Below are 15,768 nucleotides of genomic sequence, written 5' to 3' on the forward strand. Positions count from 1 at the left end.
TGCCTGTCGGAGAATGAGTCTAGCCCCCCTGATAAGTCCGGTTCACCCGTCTCTATTTGTGCGGTTTGCTTGCTAAATCTTGTGCTTTTTTTGCAGTCTGAATCGAGTACACCTTTGCATCGTTTGATGGACACAAGCTCATTGTAGACTTTAGTGTCGCTATGGATTCTTGGACTGCTTCTGTCTTTTTACCCTCGCAGGGGTCGGCTCCAACTGCTTTCGGCCGTGCCAGCAGTCCTGTGGATAATGCTAGTGACTTTGGGACGCCATACTACCTGGAACTTGAAACAATGCATCCAGCGCCCCGGACGGACGAAGGCAATATAGAATACGCATGTTCTGTGGACGAGAGCTGGCACGAAGACATAAGGCTCAACGAAATTAGTTTCGATTTGGACTGCGGCGACCAAACCGAGGACCAGTACTTGGAATTAGACGTCACCGGGCCAGGTCCATTCTCTGCGCGAGGGTCATTATCCACGATTGCGACAGGTGCGCAGGCACGCAACATGGCAGCTCAAAAGTTTCTGGACTCGCGTGCACAACAGTGCATACCACCAAGTACACTCAGTTTCGCTGAGAGGTGGCATGCCGACACTTCCCAAGTGCCATTCTCCACGACTCTAAGTGGCATCGATCAAGAAGCAAGAAGTGATGATTCACCGTCAGCATCCTGGCATGATACTCATGACTTGGCTGGGCCATCTTCAGTCGCAAATCAACCTATATTCACAAGCGCTCCACCAGCCGCAGCCCAGCAGGGTTCTGATCGGAGGTCGCTTGTCAATGCCCATGCTATATTACCCAGTTCGGGGCTCAATCAGTTACGAGACGAGCATACTGTCTCATGCAAGCGCCTCGCGACGGTCTTGGCTCAGAGTTTGACAGGTGCAAGCCATGCCACCCAGGACGAAGGCCGCATTCACGCAAGCTCATTAATTCGAGCCGGCGGTGAGCCGAGTTATACTGTTTCGGCTCAGCAGTGCCCCCATCCGGCTTGTTCCTCACACGTCTTGTTTATGCGTCAGTGTGACTTGGCCAAGCACTATCGCATTCACTCGCGAACATATGTCTGCCGATTTCCAGAACGCGTCGAATGCCATGTTGCTTTTGCCTCAGTCAAGGATCGAAACCGGCATGAGCAAGGCCATGCCCCTTCCATACCTTGTGATTATTGTGGCCGACTCTTCAGTCGGCAAGACAATTTACGAGATCACTGCAGAAAGCTGCACACGGGGGGAGCACGGTCGGTCAAAAGAGAACACGCACCACGAATGTTGCGTAATCCATAGTACGGGGCCAGTAAATGTGGTTTATAAAGTCCAACAACCAATTTGCGTGCAAAATGATGTCTTGAATATAATTCTACGCAAGATGTGGGAATTTCAGCTGTCGGATGGTGTCGCTAGTGACTCGTAGGTCAGCGGTTGCAAACTGGCATCCAGTAGATTCTAGGCCAGTACCTGCCAATTGAATAGTAGACTGACTATGGTTACGCAATACTATGACCTGGACTTTCAGAGAGCTTCGCGGAAATATTCTTGGGGCTGAAATAGGCTTTCGACTCTGCTTCCAGAACGCAGCATTGTTTCCATCGGCACAATAGGCCCGAAAACGACAGGGCAGGGCAGAATGCGATACTGGTGTATCGTTGGCGGGATCTATGGTGGCAAGAGCTAACATTATTTAGTGCGGAGAGGGGCTATGTCTTGGAAGGGATCGAGTGCGACCGAAAGCGAGCGGGAATCAAAAGGTCGAGTTCAAGTACGATGGCCGATGAGTAAAGTACGTACATGAGAGCCAGGCTCCGATTTTACGGCGGCAATTCAGTACTCGGTACAGACGAGCTACTTGGTATGATTACTAGCTGTGCCAAGAAAACGCCGAGACGGCCCAGAGATGATGGGCACGCACCAAGGACGGAAGACGGGAATAGAGAGCTTGGCATCAAGTGCGACGACTTTCCATCTGAACAGGGCTGACGATAATGAGATACAAGGGAAAACCCTTCTTCTTGCTCTTCCATGTGCCTTGCCAGGGATTGACACGGAGCAGCCTGGTCACAGGCGCAGAAAGCCACATTCGCTGGTGCTTAGTAAAAGTGTCAGTCAGTGTGGGCGACGCTTCGCCTGTCGCAGATTCGAGAAGCGGCATTTTGATCCGAGGACCCTTCACCTGTGCAGCAGACCGCAGACTGGTCTGCAACAAGTCAGAGGAGAAGCCGAGCGACAGCAAAAGAAAACGCCAGCGGCGTCTGTGCCTTGTCTGACCAGACCACTTTGCTGGCGGGCTGGCCCATCTATTCCGCCGTGTCAGTCCCCTTGTCGTGCTGGCTCGGCGATATTGCCAGAAGCTGTTGGGAGAAGATACTTCAAATGGGCGGGCGGAGACACGCGACAGTGGGTTCCGACAGTGGACTGCAGTCCACCAACGGCCCAACACAAGTGCAAAGGCAGTAGCAGCCAGACACGGCGACAGGTGGCAGCGACAGCCTAGAGCGGCCTAGCAATGGGCAGGGATGGATGGAGGTGACGAGTTCCCCACGCTGGTGGCTTGCAGCTCCGTCTCACTAGATTATTTCCAGAATGATTCCTGTTGGCTGCTGGGCATGCGCTCTTGACCAGGTCTCAGCTAAGCGTCGGGCAGGCCGATCCACTAATCAAAACCGAGCCAGCTTCTCCAGGGCTCCCCAGCCCACCAAAGTGGTCCCCTACGGAGCACAAATACAGGGCACCACTTGCCTACAACCCACAGTAGGCACTTACCTATGGATACAGAAGCCTTATCCGTGAGCCTCAGCACCAGTGGCTGCGCCCACGTGCTGCCTCGCCAGGAGTCAGAAAGCGAGTCCAGACGCGTTTTTATTGCTTCCCTTGCATCAAATATCACCCTCGGTGAGCTGAATCGGCGACTACCATTTTCCTGAGAACTTCAACGCCTTTTTGTTTCGTTCCTTCATTACGAGGGTCTGTGTATTCCGCCACGCGGAAACAACCACCAAAGCGGCAAAGACCTGCAAGCCTTGGCGTGCAGATAGGCGGGCTCCCCGCTCTTGTCCAAGCCGGAGCATGCCGCTGCCAGCCAAGCCTCACTACCACCTCGGAAGACACTAACGTTACGGATGAAATGAGCAAGAGAAAAATAAAATCAGCGATACGGAGCAGATTCTATAGTAGCTGCCGTATCTGTCTGCAAAATTCATGCACCGCTGGCAGCGCAGCGCCCATCCTACACAGCCGAAGCCCCAGCGGAACGCCTCGCCCCCACCACACCCGGCTTGGTGCCTCTCACTAGTTAGTTAGCATGGGGAACCGTCTTGTCTGAGCCGTCTTCTGCACTAACACGCCCGAGTCGTTCGGTGCTCGAGTGCCGGCCGCTGCTGCTGCTGTCAGATTACGGCGCCTCGATATTTTTTTTCTCTTATTCAAAAAGTCCACCCCTAGCCTGTTTTCTGACTCTTTCTCTGTGCTTTTCCCCTTCCTTTTCCTTCTCTTGTGCCACCGTTTCAAGCTCTGAACCAACCGCTCTTCCCCTCGACGCCACGGCCGCCCCTCCTCTAACGTTGCGAATAGTCCGAATCGTCGGCCCGCAAACATGTCCGAGATTCAAGCTTCCAAGGACGGCCGAGTCGTCGACTCTGGCGAGCACAATCTCGACGACGAAAAGCCCACGATTGAGAATGCCCTTGAGCGCAAATCCTTTTTTCAGGCTGCGCTCCCTGTCTTTGCCTGTGGTGCCGGTCTCTTTTCCGATGGCTACATCAACAACGTAGGCCTCATTCTCCTCTCTCTCTGTAACCTGTTGTTTCCGCCCATTGCTAACATTCTGATTCCTCTCTAGGTTATCGGCTCCGTCAACACGGCCCTCTCAAGGCAATACGGTGCCACCTTCGACAACTCGCGCGCCAAAGGCGTCGTCGCCAGCGTCGCGTTCGCCGGCACAGTTCTCGGTCAGCTCGTCTTTGGTTTCACCTCGGACCACTGGTCTCGATCGCATTCTCTCGTCACCTCCACAGCAATCCTCATCATCTTCACCGCACTCGCCGCTGGCTCCTACTGGCATGGGGACGCCATCGGCATGTTCAACATGCTTGCCGCCTGGCGATTCTTCGTCGGTATCGGTATTGGAGGTAAGCGACGCCAATGCGAGCCCCCTTTGGGCCACAAAGACTAAACTTCTTTTGCAGGTGAATACCCTGCCGGCAGTGTTGGCTGCGCAGAGTCCACTGGCGAGCTCAAGCGCGGCACTCGGAACCGTTGGTTCATTCTTTTCACCAACTCCATGATTGATGTTGGTTTTGTCATCGGTGCCTTTGTCCCTTGTATGTTGTGAACCCTCCTCAGGTCTTATGCACTGCCTTGTAGCTCACTGTTTCAATCTCAGATGTCGTTGCCGCTGCCACCCACAATGGCCACTACGAAACAATCTGGCGCACCAGCCTGGGCATTGGTGTCGTCTTTCCCCTGATCCTCTTCGTCCTCCGTCTTCGCCTCAAAGAGCCTGAGGAGTTTGCCAAGGAGTCTATGCGTCGCGCCACTCCTTATTCTTTAGTTCTCAAGTACTACTGGTTCCGGTTGGCCGCCGTTTCCGTCATCTGGTTCCTCTATGATGTAAGCAGCCTAGGCCAGTCACCTTGCCCGTACACAACAGCTGATCGCTTTTCTACTAGTTTTCCTCATATGCGTTTGGTATTTACTCGTCCGATATTCTCAGCTCCATCTATCCCAAGGGTTCCCCTCTGACGACTATCTTTGGCTGGAACACTGTCATCAACCTGTTTTATATTCCTGGAACAATTCTGGGCGCCTTTGTCAGTGACTGGATCGGTCCTAAATACGCCCTCATCTTTGGAGTCTCCGCTCAGGCCATTGTTGGCTACATCATGGCCGGCGTCTACAGTACCATCTCCAAGCACGTAGCTGCTTTTGCCGTCGTCTATGGTATCTTCCAGGCCCTCGGCGAACTTGGGCCCGGCAACAACATTGGTCTTTTGGCAGCCAAAACCTGCGCTACAGGTGTCCGCGGCCGCTACTACGGTATTGCCGCCGCTGTTGGCAAGATTGGTGCTTTTGTCGGAACCTACGCTTTCCCGGCCATCGAAAAGGCCGGTGGCAGCAAGACCCAGTCTGCCCAGTATCCTTTCTGGGTCGCCTCCAGTCTCGCACTCCTCTCTGCCGCCGTCGCCTTCTTTTGCCTACCCAACGTCGGCCAGGACACCATCTCCGAGGAAGACCGAAAGTTCCGCGAATATCTCGAGAGCAAGGGGTGGGATGTCTCTCAGCTCGGCTTGGGCAAGACCGACTCGGAAGCTTCTGCTGGTCAGACGGAGAATGTCACTGAGAATAATGTCGTCGACAAGACGCAGTAAATGGGGGTTTCTAGTACCTGTCAAATTTCTCGCTCTATAGATACCACGCAGCGTATATGCTTCTAATGTAAACTTGCAAAACGTGCTCCCTTTAGACTCGGAATTGTACATTGCAGTGTTCATCTCCGTACGCATTCCTTCAGGTGACAGATGTCAAAGCTAGAAATGTGTAGGCAGTAAGAAGGGAAATCTGCAGCCAATAAGAGATTGCTGTATTATTTTGCATTTATAACCTGGCTCCGGACGGCTACGGATTTCTTTCATCCCCCACACTCCGCTCACAACGCGGGGTAAACGTGGGGATTCCCCAATAGTAGCATGTAGCCGAACCTCGGTGCCCACACATGCCCTGTATCTGCCCCGTGGAGGCCGCGCCACGGCCGCTGAACAATGGCTAAACACTGACACGCATATAACCGTCCTGCGGCCGTAGAATTCATTTAAGTCTCACACGCTTGCCCATCGAACACTGCGCGCCATTCTTACCCAATATACATTTCTGACTTATCCTCTTCTTACACGTAATTAGCCATGGCACCCACAGGCCCCATCACAACACCGCTCACCACTCGGCTGGGCATCAAGCACCCAGTCATCCTCGCGGGCATGGCGCACGTCGCTGGCGGCAAGCTAGCGGCGGCCGTGTCCAACGCCGGCGGTCTCGGTGTCATTGGCGGTATCATGTACTCGCCGAACCAGCTGCGCGAGATCATCGCCGAGATGAAATCGCTACTCAAGAGCCCTGATCTGCCGTGGGGCATCGATCTGGCGCTGCCCAAGATTGGCGACGGCGCGCGCAAGACCAACCACGACTACACCAACGGCAAGCTTGACGAGCTCATCGACCTGACGATCGAGAGCGGCGCCCATGTCTTTGTGTCTGCCATCGGCACACCCCCGAAATACGTAATCGACCGCCTACATAAGGCCAACATTATCGTCATGAACATGGTCGGACACCCCAAGCATGCTAAGAAGGCGCTAGACCTCGGCGTCGACATCGTGATCCCACAGGGCAGCGAGGGTGGCGGCCACGCCAGCAGCATCGCGACCTCGATTCTGATCCCTGCCGTTGTTGACATTGCCAAGAACTACCGCCCACCGCTTCTGCGTGGCCAGACCGCGATGGTGGTAGCCGCTGGCGGCATCTCTAACGGCCGCGGGCTCGCGGCGTCGCTCGTCAACGGCGCGGTTGGCGTCTGGGTCGGCACGCGCTTCGTTGCGTCCGTCGAGGGCAACACGAGCGACGAGCACAAGAAAGAGGTGGTCAGCTGCACCTACGATCAGACGGAGCCGACACTCGTCATCTCGGGCCGCCCGCTGCGTCTCAAGGTCAATGATTACATCCAGGATTGGCACAAGCGGCCCGAAGAGATCAGGGCGCTGTGCGACAAGGGTGTTGTGCCGTTTGAACACGATCTGGACGAGGGTCGCGATTTCGATTTTCCTCACATCATGGGCCAGGTTGCCGGCTCCATCAACTCGGTCGAGCCCGCCGCCAAAATTGTTGACGACATGGTCAAGGAGGCTGTGCAAGTGCTCCAGATCGGCAACTCGTATCTATCCAGCACAAGCCGACTCTGAGTGAGATTAAGTGTGTATTTTTAGTTTCAGCATAAAAGCAAAACACAATGATAAAACGAACATGAACACAATAGCAGACCCTACATTGAGCACAGATGACCGGGATTTTCTGCCAGCCGACAACCGTTACGATCCATTAATTTTAGGAGGCATTGAAGGGAAAACGAGCCACCAGCGGCTTGTACTTCGTACAGCACCGAATTTTCTCCGTTGTTCATCCACAGTCAGGCTCGGCATCGTTCTACACCTGCGTACGGTACCAGCATTCCCTAAGACACGGAACATGGGGACGGTGACAGAGACGAGCAACTTTGACTCAGTGCAATGGAACATAACGCCAACGCCAACGACAGAGAAACTCTGCAGATCGTTTCTGAATCACACTATGCCTCGGGTACGGCCCCGGCTGAGTTTTGGCCATGCCGGAAACAAGGAAAAATCACAGGGCCAGATGAAGACCATCAACGCTTGTCTCTTACCTGAAGATTTGCTCGTTCTTTCGAATTTTGAGTAGCGCGGCTGTAGTCATCGCAAATAGATAGACTGGCGCATTACAACTTCAAGCCATGGTAGAACTACCCAAATCTCGATTCACTAGACCCAGAGGAGAGTTATGTATGTGATTGCCGACTTCCAACCGTGCAAGCCCAAGCGTGGCCGAGCACGGGGTACCAACAAAGTACGCCAGTGGTTTGGCTGTTAGTTATTCTAAGAAGAGAAAAATAAGGAGAGACTTGGGAAAATAGAATGCAGAAGAGACATAAGAATGAAAACTGAAAGAGAAGGAAGAGAGAAGCAGAAGGGATCTATAAAAGATTTGAGAATGATACACCAACCCGTCGATTCCAACAGTAGCCTGTGCGTTGGCGCTAGCCTCAAGCGAGCTTCTCAGTTAATCGATATAAGCCATGAACGGGAGTCACACAACAATAGGAAGCAAAGCTGATTTTCACTCATCTAGTAAGTAGCTAATCATGTACTTATAATTGAGCGCTGATGTTCCCGGAGGACGTTTATCATTCCCGGGTAGCTATGCGCAGAATATCCACACGTCGTCTCCAGGTGGCATGTAAGCCCTACAGTGACTCCAGGTAATTCCGAGCGCTAATGTATGGCGATTTGGTGGCAGTTCGCTCGGAATTACCTTCAACCCACTGTAGGATGCAGTGGTTGGTAATACAGCTGCCACCTTAAGTAGCCTGATGATGCACCGCTAAGATCCCCCCACGACAGCTACATTTCACATCCCGCGTGCTGCATTGAGCCCGTCCTCTGAAAATAACAACTACCCGAGCATCCTGATAAGTTTACCTCTTCTCGCTCGCTACCTAGTCTAGGCCATGGCGGACGCGCTTCCCAATCTTCCCAGCTTTGGGCTAGAGTTCCCGCCGTCCAAAATTGTCCACGCCGCGCTAGCATTTGCGAAGCATCACTGTAATCTACCAACCTACAACCATGCCTTGCGCTCGGCTTACTGGGCGGCCATTATCGCTAAAAGAAACCCTCCCCTTTCGGGTAGCGAGTTGGATCTGGAGCTCGTCATCCTCAGCTGTATCCTGCACGACATGGGCTGGGCCGAGACCAAGGACCTGCTCTCTTCCGACAAGCGATTCGAAGTGGACGGCGCGAACATTGCCCGTGATTTCATCAACAAATTCAACACGCAAGAGGGGGTTGATGCCTCAGAGTGGGACCATAGCCGAATCCAGCGATGTTGGGACGCCATTGCGCTGCATACCACATTTAGCATCGCCCGATATGCCGCTCCCGAGGTCGCGGCCGCAGCCTCTGGCATCCTCGCCGACTTTCAAGGGCCGTATTTCCCTAATGGCCCTGGCGGCGAGAATTTAATTACATTGGACGAATACCTCGCGGTAATGAAGCTGTTCCCCCGCGCCGGTTTCACCCCTGATGGCATGAAGAAAGTTATGTGCGGCATATGCCGTGACAAGGGTGTCACCACGTTCGACAATTTCGTGGGAGACTTTGGCATACAATTTGGTCTGGATGGAGCAGGTACGGGGAAGGAGGAGTTCTCTCAAGCACGAGACGCTGCTAATGTTGCCAAGCTACTGCTGGGCGGCCTGGAAGCTCTGGAAAGGCTGGATGCCAGCATTTGAAGCTCCTTAACGTAAATCAAAGAAAGGAAAGTGTGAGTGAGGCGTGGTCGTACTGCGAGATAGTAGTCTATAGGCAATGAGCGAGTATTTAGGGTTGAACGTGTAGCAATGTTGAGTATTCGGGGTTTTTGGGGGGTATTTGTTTACAATTGCAGAAAAAGATCCTGAATAGTTTCGCAAATAACGCCAGTGTTTTTCCATGACGAATGAGACTGAACCCGGGAGCTAGCATTGTAAGCTCTGCCCGCACTACTTCACCGACTCCGCTTGTCAAAATTGTTTATTTTGGTGGTCACAGCCATGTCCTGGAACACCTTCACTACTACTAGTAGAGCTTCTGGCCGGGAAATGCCACGATGCAGGATGACGACGGCGTACTAGCTGCTCCTTGCCGCCGTACGCTACCACAAGTGCATGACTCCTACTGCTCCTCCGATCAAGGCAGCAACAACGGCGGGAAAAGGCCAAACGTTACTCGGAAGAAGCTCGTTCACCAATGGTTCGGAAAAGGAAGGTACAAAAAGTACATACGTCGAGCTCTAATAGTGCTGCCATTGTGGCACAATGTTTGCGCACTTCTACCCATGTAACCATGGTCCATTTGACATGTGCCCCCAGTCGTCCGCTTGCCACAGACCGCTAGCCAGAGTTTATCTTACCATGTAGAATATTTTCCCTGCATTTTCCTGAAAATACATATTCTGAGTTTGTTGACGCTTCCCCCCGCGAACCAGATTAACGACAGTTTACTTCCAACGAGTTAGTTCGGCGCGGCGCTCGCTGAATGGCCCGCGAAATATTGAGTGTGGCTGCGCAGCGGAGTCGGTGGGACTACAGCCTGGGGTTGTAATTGCAACCTCTAAGTACTTCCCGGAGTGGATCTGGTGACCAACTGATCAAGCGCCAGCGAAAGGCTAGAGAAACATCACCCCCTTCGGATAATTGCTGCCAGGAGCAATACACCTTAAAAAGAACTCTTCATAGCGTACTGGCCGAGTCCAACAGCCGTTTCAGAGTCGACGCTCAGAAGCATCTAGTTCGACAACCCCACGTGAGGCATGTGCTGTGGAACGGCCCCTGAACTCTATCTTCCAACAGCCCTAATAATTGTGTGCGAGAACGTCAACTTATTAGGCAAGTTCAACGCGGCCGAAACGCCGCTACTGCCGTCGGCTGATGGCAGCTTCCCCTGCCACAGGCAATGATCAGCGAGAATGTGCATTTGCATCTCACTCTCGTATCCAACCCAACTAGCACAAATTATCCAGGTTCTCTTGCCTTGGTGGCTGGCTGATAGGCCGTTGCTTGACCTACTTGATGTGGAAGCGGGCCCATTCAGGATGCAACAAAGCGACGACGCAACCGTGCGACTGGCTGTAGCTCGCCGAACTGCAACTTCAATGCCTGTGCACTTACGAAACGAAGCTTTTGACTAAACCCGACTAAGCCGACGCGAGTGTAAAGATAGGCAGCCAAAAAGTGACGATGTGGTACATTGACCCCCCTTCCCGTACTCGCCCAACACACCAAACCTTCCTATTTGAGCAGCAGCAGATTACCCCCCAAATACGAGCTGCCAAGAGAGCCTTGGCATCTATGACGAGCAGCTAGCCAAGACGATGCGATCGAGAAACGCGTCCGCCAAGAAGACAGCATCGTCATCTTTCGTAGCGCGATACCCGTAATGCGAACGGCATTTCGAGACGGTTTGATTGCGATACTGAAACCACGCCGGCAGCTCATTTTAAGCATGCTCATTAACCTCACTCCGTGCCTAGTCCGCGGCGCCGATCCGCTGCGATTGTATGGCTGCGCCTGGTGGATTAGGAAGGTGAAGGAGATCAATGCAACACCTCTCGGATAAACGGACATGTGAATTCTACTACCCGCCATTCGCCAACATCACAAGCCCGGGGCCGTGCTCGCTCCCAGCACACCAGTATTACACCTTCTTGTTATCACCTAGCTCCATGGCCAACACGAGAGCCGATGCGTTACACCGGAAGAACAGAGCTCAATCACAATGGCCCCTCGACCTTTGCAACGCTGGATCAAGTGCCCGCAAGGCTCCCCTCGGCTTTAGGGACTTCGGGCCGGATTCTCTATATCTTTAATCTATAAAGTGTCACGAGTCGCCGCCTCATCGGGAGATCTTATAGCGCCCAAAGCAGTTCCATCTGCAAACTCCTCATCTTCGAGCCAACCACAAAACTGCATCTACCGCTGCAATGAAGATCGCCGCCATTTTTGTCAGTGCGTTCTGCGCCGCTGCGCTCGGTATCCCCCTCGATCATGTCCAGCACGAGAAGCGCGAGGCTCACCCTCTCCTCCGCAAGTCTACCGAAGCTGTTGATGGCAGTGCCACGATCCCTGCCCGCATTGCTTTGAAGCAGCGCAACCTAGAGCATGGTATGGAACTTCTTCTGGCTGTTTCGGACCCTGCTTCCCCCAACTACGGCAAGCATTACACCTCCGACGAGGTGACCGAGCTCTTTGCTCCTGATGCCGACTCCATCAACAAGGTCACTCAGTGGCTCAAGCAGGCTGGTATCGATAACGTCTCCGTGCCCAAGAGCAGAGGATTTGTTGACTTCAAGACCACAACCGACAAGCTCGAGTCGCTCCTGCAGACAAAGTACCACATCTATGACCAAGCCAACACCGGCTCTCAGCAGCTCGGAGCAGACGCTTATCACCTCCCTCGTGCTATCTCCGACGTCGTCGACTTTGTTGCTCCTGGCATCGTTACAGACACCATTCGGAAGAGGGACGACACCCCTCACAGACCCTCTCATTTCAAGCCGTACCCCTCAGGAAAGGAGTCTACGGACTGTGACACCGTCATTACACCCCAGTGTATTGCCGACAAGTACAAGATCCCCAAGGCCACTGGCAACTCCACCAGCAACCGTTTGGGACTATTTGAGAGTGACAACGAAATGTACAAGCAATCGGACCTGGACATCTTCTACCAGACTTATGCTCCTAGCATCCCCAAGGGTACCGGCCCGAAGGTTGATCTCATCGACTGGAACGGTAAAAAGCCCGACCCCAGCCAGGCTGTAGGCGAGGCTGCGCTTGACTTCGACATGGCGATCCCCATCATCTACCCCCAGGGAACAGAGCTGTTCCAGTCAAAAGACAACTACGGCTACCAAACCCGTGGATTCTTCAACGTCTTCCTTGATGCTATTGATGGCGCGTACTGCACATCTAGCGCTTACGGCGAAACCGGTGACGACCCCAAGGTCGATGGCACCACCAAGAATGAAATGTGTGGCACTTTCAAGCCTACCAATGTCATCTCAGTCTCTTACGGTCTGACCGAGGCTACTTGGCCTGTCAACTACCAGAAGAGACAGTGTGATGAGTTCATGAAGCTTGGTCTTCAGGGTGTTACCATCGTCTTCTCTTCTGGTGACGGTGGTGTCGCCGGTGGCCACGGTGGCGACTGCCAAGGTAGCAATGGCGAGCTTTTCAACCCTGCATCTCCCAGCTCGTGCCCGTACATCACATCTGTTGGTGCTGTATACATCCCTGAGGGGAACTCCATCGATGACGACGAAGTTGCCACTTCCAGCTTTGCTTCCGGCGGTGGTTTCAGCAACATCTGGCCGCAGCCTGACTACCAGAAATCCGCAGTGTCGTCTTGGTTCTCGAAGCACGATCCTGGCTTCCCCAACTACTCCACTAAGGACGGTGTCATTCCCAAGAGCGGTGGCATTTACAACAAGGCCGGTCGTGGTTTCCCCGATGTTGCCGCCCTCGGTGACAACGGCGCCATGGTCGTCAACGGTCGCAAGATACTCAACGGAGGAACCTCCATGTCTGCCCCTATCTTTGCTGCCATCATCAACAGGATCAACGAAGAGCGTATTTCCGCTGACAAGAAGCCCCTCGGTTTCATCAATCCCGCCCTGTACAAGAACCCATCCATGTTTAACGACATTACTTCGGGTGACCAGACTGGTGGCAGCGGCAACTGCAATGGCAAGGGCTTCAAGGCCGCCTCTGGCTGGGACCCCGTGACTGGTCTTGGTACTCCCAAGTATCCTGAGTTGCTCGCTTACTTCAAGAACCTGGCATAGGCAATGCCAGTTTTCACCACCATGGCGACTAACGTATATATGATCTAATGCACATACCACTGCAGTAGCAGTTACTCATATAGTATTTCAAAGACGAATAAACTTAGGGTTACTCCTAGAAAAATTGGCTCCATTCTTTGCATCTTCGTGGTGGTGTACCAGTTATCGCTGCTGGGACGATACGTACACTAGACAACAGTGCGGGGCCTGTACCTGATGATTCGATCTTTCCTACAGTGACTCTGCCCGGGGGTTCCAGTCTTCTTTTGCTTTCACAATAGCAGTCAAGCACTTCACTTGATGTTTTTACTTGGCATTGACACAGCTCTAACGCTGTATTGCAACTGCTGCACGCGTCAGATTTCCTTATTGTATTCCCTCGCAGCTAGTTACTGAATGTGGAGTTAGCGGCCGATCTACGTCGGCCCTTCTCTGGGCGTCAGCACAGTGTTACGATCGCATCTCCTCGTAGGCGGAAAAATTATTGACGGCCAATTATACGTGTGTCTAGCTTATGTACGAAGCCAAGTGCGCCGTAGCCCGGCGCGGAGGCCGGTGCGCGTACACAATGATCGTGAAAAGTATAAAATAGTTGACCTTGGCACAGTTGACAGACCTCCTTTGCCTGCAGATACTCGCGACTCTAATCAGCAATCACGATGCTCTCCTCACTTATTCTTGCAGCTACCGCTGCTATTCCCGCTGCAGCTTCGGTCATTCAGCGTGATGCTCCAAACTGTTTCCCCTATGGTAGTGCGAAGCTACCTGGAAACCTCCAGCCCCCTAGCGTGTCACACGAAAAGTGGTGGTGCTCGCAGGACATGGCTTACGGCTTCCAGGGTTTCTCTTACCCCCTCGAAAACGACGACTGCAATGCTTGGGAAAACGGTTATGATGCCATGGACAAGGACTTCAAGCAGATGAAGAAAGACTTCGGCGCCAGCATTGTTCGCATGTACTACCCGACCTGCACCAAACCGGCTGTTTTCGAGCATGCTCTCGAGGCTGCTTATAACAACAATATGGCTGTTGTCTTCCAGGTTTGGACCAACTTCGGTGGCGGAGTAAGCGAATCGTCCCGATTTTTACAGCGTAGCTGCAGACTGACTCGATGCAGGATGTCTGGAAGCAGTCTCAGCAAGCTATTTATGATGTTCTCAACAACTCTAAGTATAAGGCGATCGCCCCCTACGTCGTTCACTCTGCTGAATTTGGCTCCGAGCCGGTTGGCGATGGTATGGACGGTGACAACTTTGTCACCGACCTGGGCCGCTTCCGCAAGACTCTCAATGGCCACCAGATCCCCGTCGGCATCAGCGAGGACTGGGATCGCCCTGGAAAGATGAGCAGTAATGATGGCAAGAGTCTCGGTCCCATCGGAAAGGGTGTCAAGGCGAACTCGGACGTCGCCCACATCCACCCGATGCCTTTCTACCATGATTACAATGGTAAGGTTGATGCCGCATGGCCCTACATCCAGAAGCAAACGCAGTGGGTTGTCGACCATGTGGGCCTACCTACCATGATCAGTGAGACACAGTGGGCTTGGGGCAAGACGGACCACAACCCCGGCAAGGCAGACGTCGGCCCTCAGCAGTACATTAAATACTGGAAGACCATTGACAACAACTGCGAGTGGTTTCGGGACCGCAAGGTCGGCTGGTTCTTCCACGCCTGGCGGGGCGAGGATACCTTTGACATTGTCAAGCCCGACGGCAGTTACGCCATTCCCAACTGGAGACCTCGAAAGTGTTAGATGTAGACTGATTAATTGGGCATGAGCACATTATGCGGGAAGGATGTCTTGTTTACGCTGTATATAAGAAAGAAATACGGTAGAATTATCTCACTGTACCAGTAGCATGTTAACTTGGAATGTACATAAGATGAATTACAAGATTTCTGTACTTCGGCCGTTCGAGCATGTAGATGCGAGCCGTTTGTGCGCCGACTCAGATCGGCATCGCCGCTAGCACCGCGGTAATCTTAACTGTCGTCATAAATATCGGATCATGGTCCTGACTTTAACTGAAATAAGGAGTCAAATGCGAGAACACAGTGAGCGTCGCACCTTCTGGCTCAATGAAGGTTTGGTCAATGCGTAATTCTGTGAGACACGCGTTCTCAGCTCTACAATCGAAGAAACTTTGATTCAGACATGGTTTCTCCTATGCTTAACTCCATTTTCCTCTCCCGACAGAACACTCTGGGCAGTGCTGAGTCGTTTGCGCTAGCCGTGGCCGGGATTAATTGCGCTGAACAGCGCGCTGTGTGATGATGGCGCTTACCGCTCGCACTCCAAGGACAGCCCGATGAAGAGGCAGCCATATCATATCGTAGCTTACCCCTAATACATAGTTTGATGCTAATCAAGAACCTAATAATCAACCATCGGCGTAATGCCCCGGCTGAACGGAGCGAATTCTTCCACGCTGATATAGCTTCACTTGCAGCAAGGGGCAAATGCCGGCTTACCCCAGACATACCACACGCCACTGAGCCCTGTTTTGCGGAGCAGTGCACAGGCCGAGAGCTCTAAATTCCAGAACTCTGCTAGTGCGCCAATTACGGGCTGCACGGCAAACCACGGGCAATCTTCGCCGGTGAC

At 53.0% G+C, this 15,768-nt stretch overlaps 5 protein-coding genes across 5 annotated transcripts; all 5 read left to right on the forward strand.

Moving 5' to 3' along the window:
• Positions 1 to 3,594: 3,594 nt before the first annotated feature.
• Positions 3,595 to 5,368, forward strand: LMH87_000025 (uncharacterized protein; the record flags this gene model as incomplete). The annotated part of the gene is made up of 5 exons (XM_056197866.1): positions 3,595 to 3,768; positions 3,841 to 4,129; positions 4,187 to 4,321; positions 4,384 to 4,610; positions 4,670 to 5,368. The coding sequence occupies 5 exons, from the start codon at positions 3,595 to 3,597 to the stop codon at positions 5,366 to 5,368; spliced, it is 1,524 nt and encodes a 507-aa protein (XP_056054870.1).
• A 531-nt stretch (positions 5,369 to 5,899) lies between these two features.
• Positions 5,900 to 6,952, forward strand: LMH87_000026 (uncharacterized protein; the record flags this gene model as incomplete). Its single annotated transcript, XM_056197867.1, has 1 exon — positions 5,900 to 6,952. One exon carries the CDS (start codon positions 5,900 to 5,902, stop codon positions 6,950 to 6,952), a length of 1,053 nt encoding a protein of 350 aa, XP_056054871.1.
• Positions 6,953 to 8,292: 1,340 nt separating this feature from the next.
• LMH87_000027 (uncharacterized protein) lies at positions 8,293 to 9,152 on the forward strand (the record flags this gene model as incomplete). Its single annotated transcript, XM_056197869.1, has 3 exons — positions 8,293 to 8,826; positions 8,875 to 8,968; positions 9,022 to 9,152. The coding sequence occupies 3 exons, from the start codon at positions 8,293 to 8,295 to the stop codon at positions 9,150 to 9,152; spliced, it is 759 nt and encodes a 252-aa protein (XP_056054872.1).
• Positions 9,153 to 11,300: 2,148 nt separating this feature from the next.
• Positions 11,301 to 13,160, forward strand: LMH87_000028 (uncharacterized protein; the record flags this gene model as incomplete). Its single annotated transcript, XM_056197870.1, has 1 exon — positions 11,301 to 13,160. One exon carries the CDS (start codon positions 11,301 to 11,303, stop codon positions 13,158 to 13,160), a length of 1,860 nt encoding a protein of 619 aa, XP_056054873.1.
• Positions 13,161 to 13,819: 659 nt separating this feature from the next.
• LMH87_000029 (uncharacterized protein) lies at positions 13,820 to 14,916 on the forward strand (the record flags this gene model as incomplete). The annotated part of the gene is made up of 2 exons (XM_056197871.1): positions 13,820 to 14,224; positions 14,278 to 14,916. 2 exons carry the CDS (start codon positions 13,820 to 13,822, stop codon positions 14,914 to 14,916), a joined length of 1,044 nt encoding a protein of 347 aa, XP_056054874.1.
• Positions 14,917 to 15,768: the final 852 nt, after the last annotated feature.

The sequence above is a fragment of the Akanthomyces muscarius genome, chromosome 6, assembly GCF_028009165.1.
Source record: "Akanthomyces muscarius strain Ve6 chromosome 6, whole genome shotgun sequence".
NCBI classification, from domain to species: Eukaryota; Fungi; Ascomycota; class Sordariomycetes; order Hypocreales; family Cordycipitaceae; genus Akanthomyces; species Akanthomyces muscarius.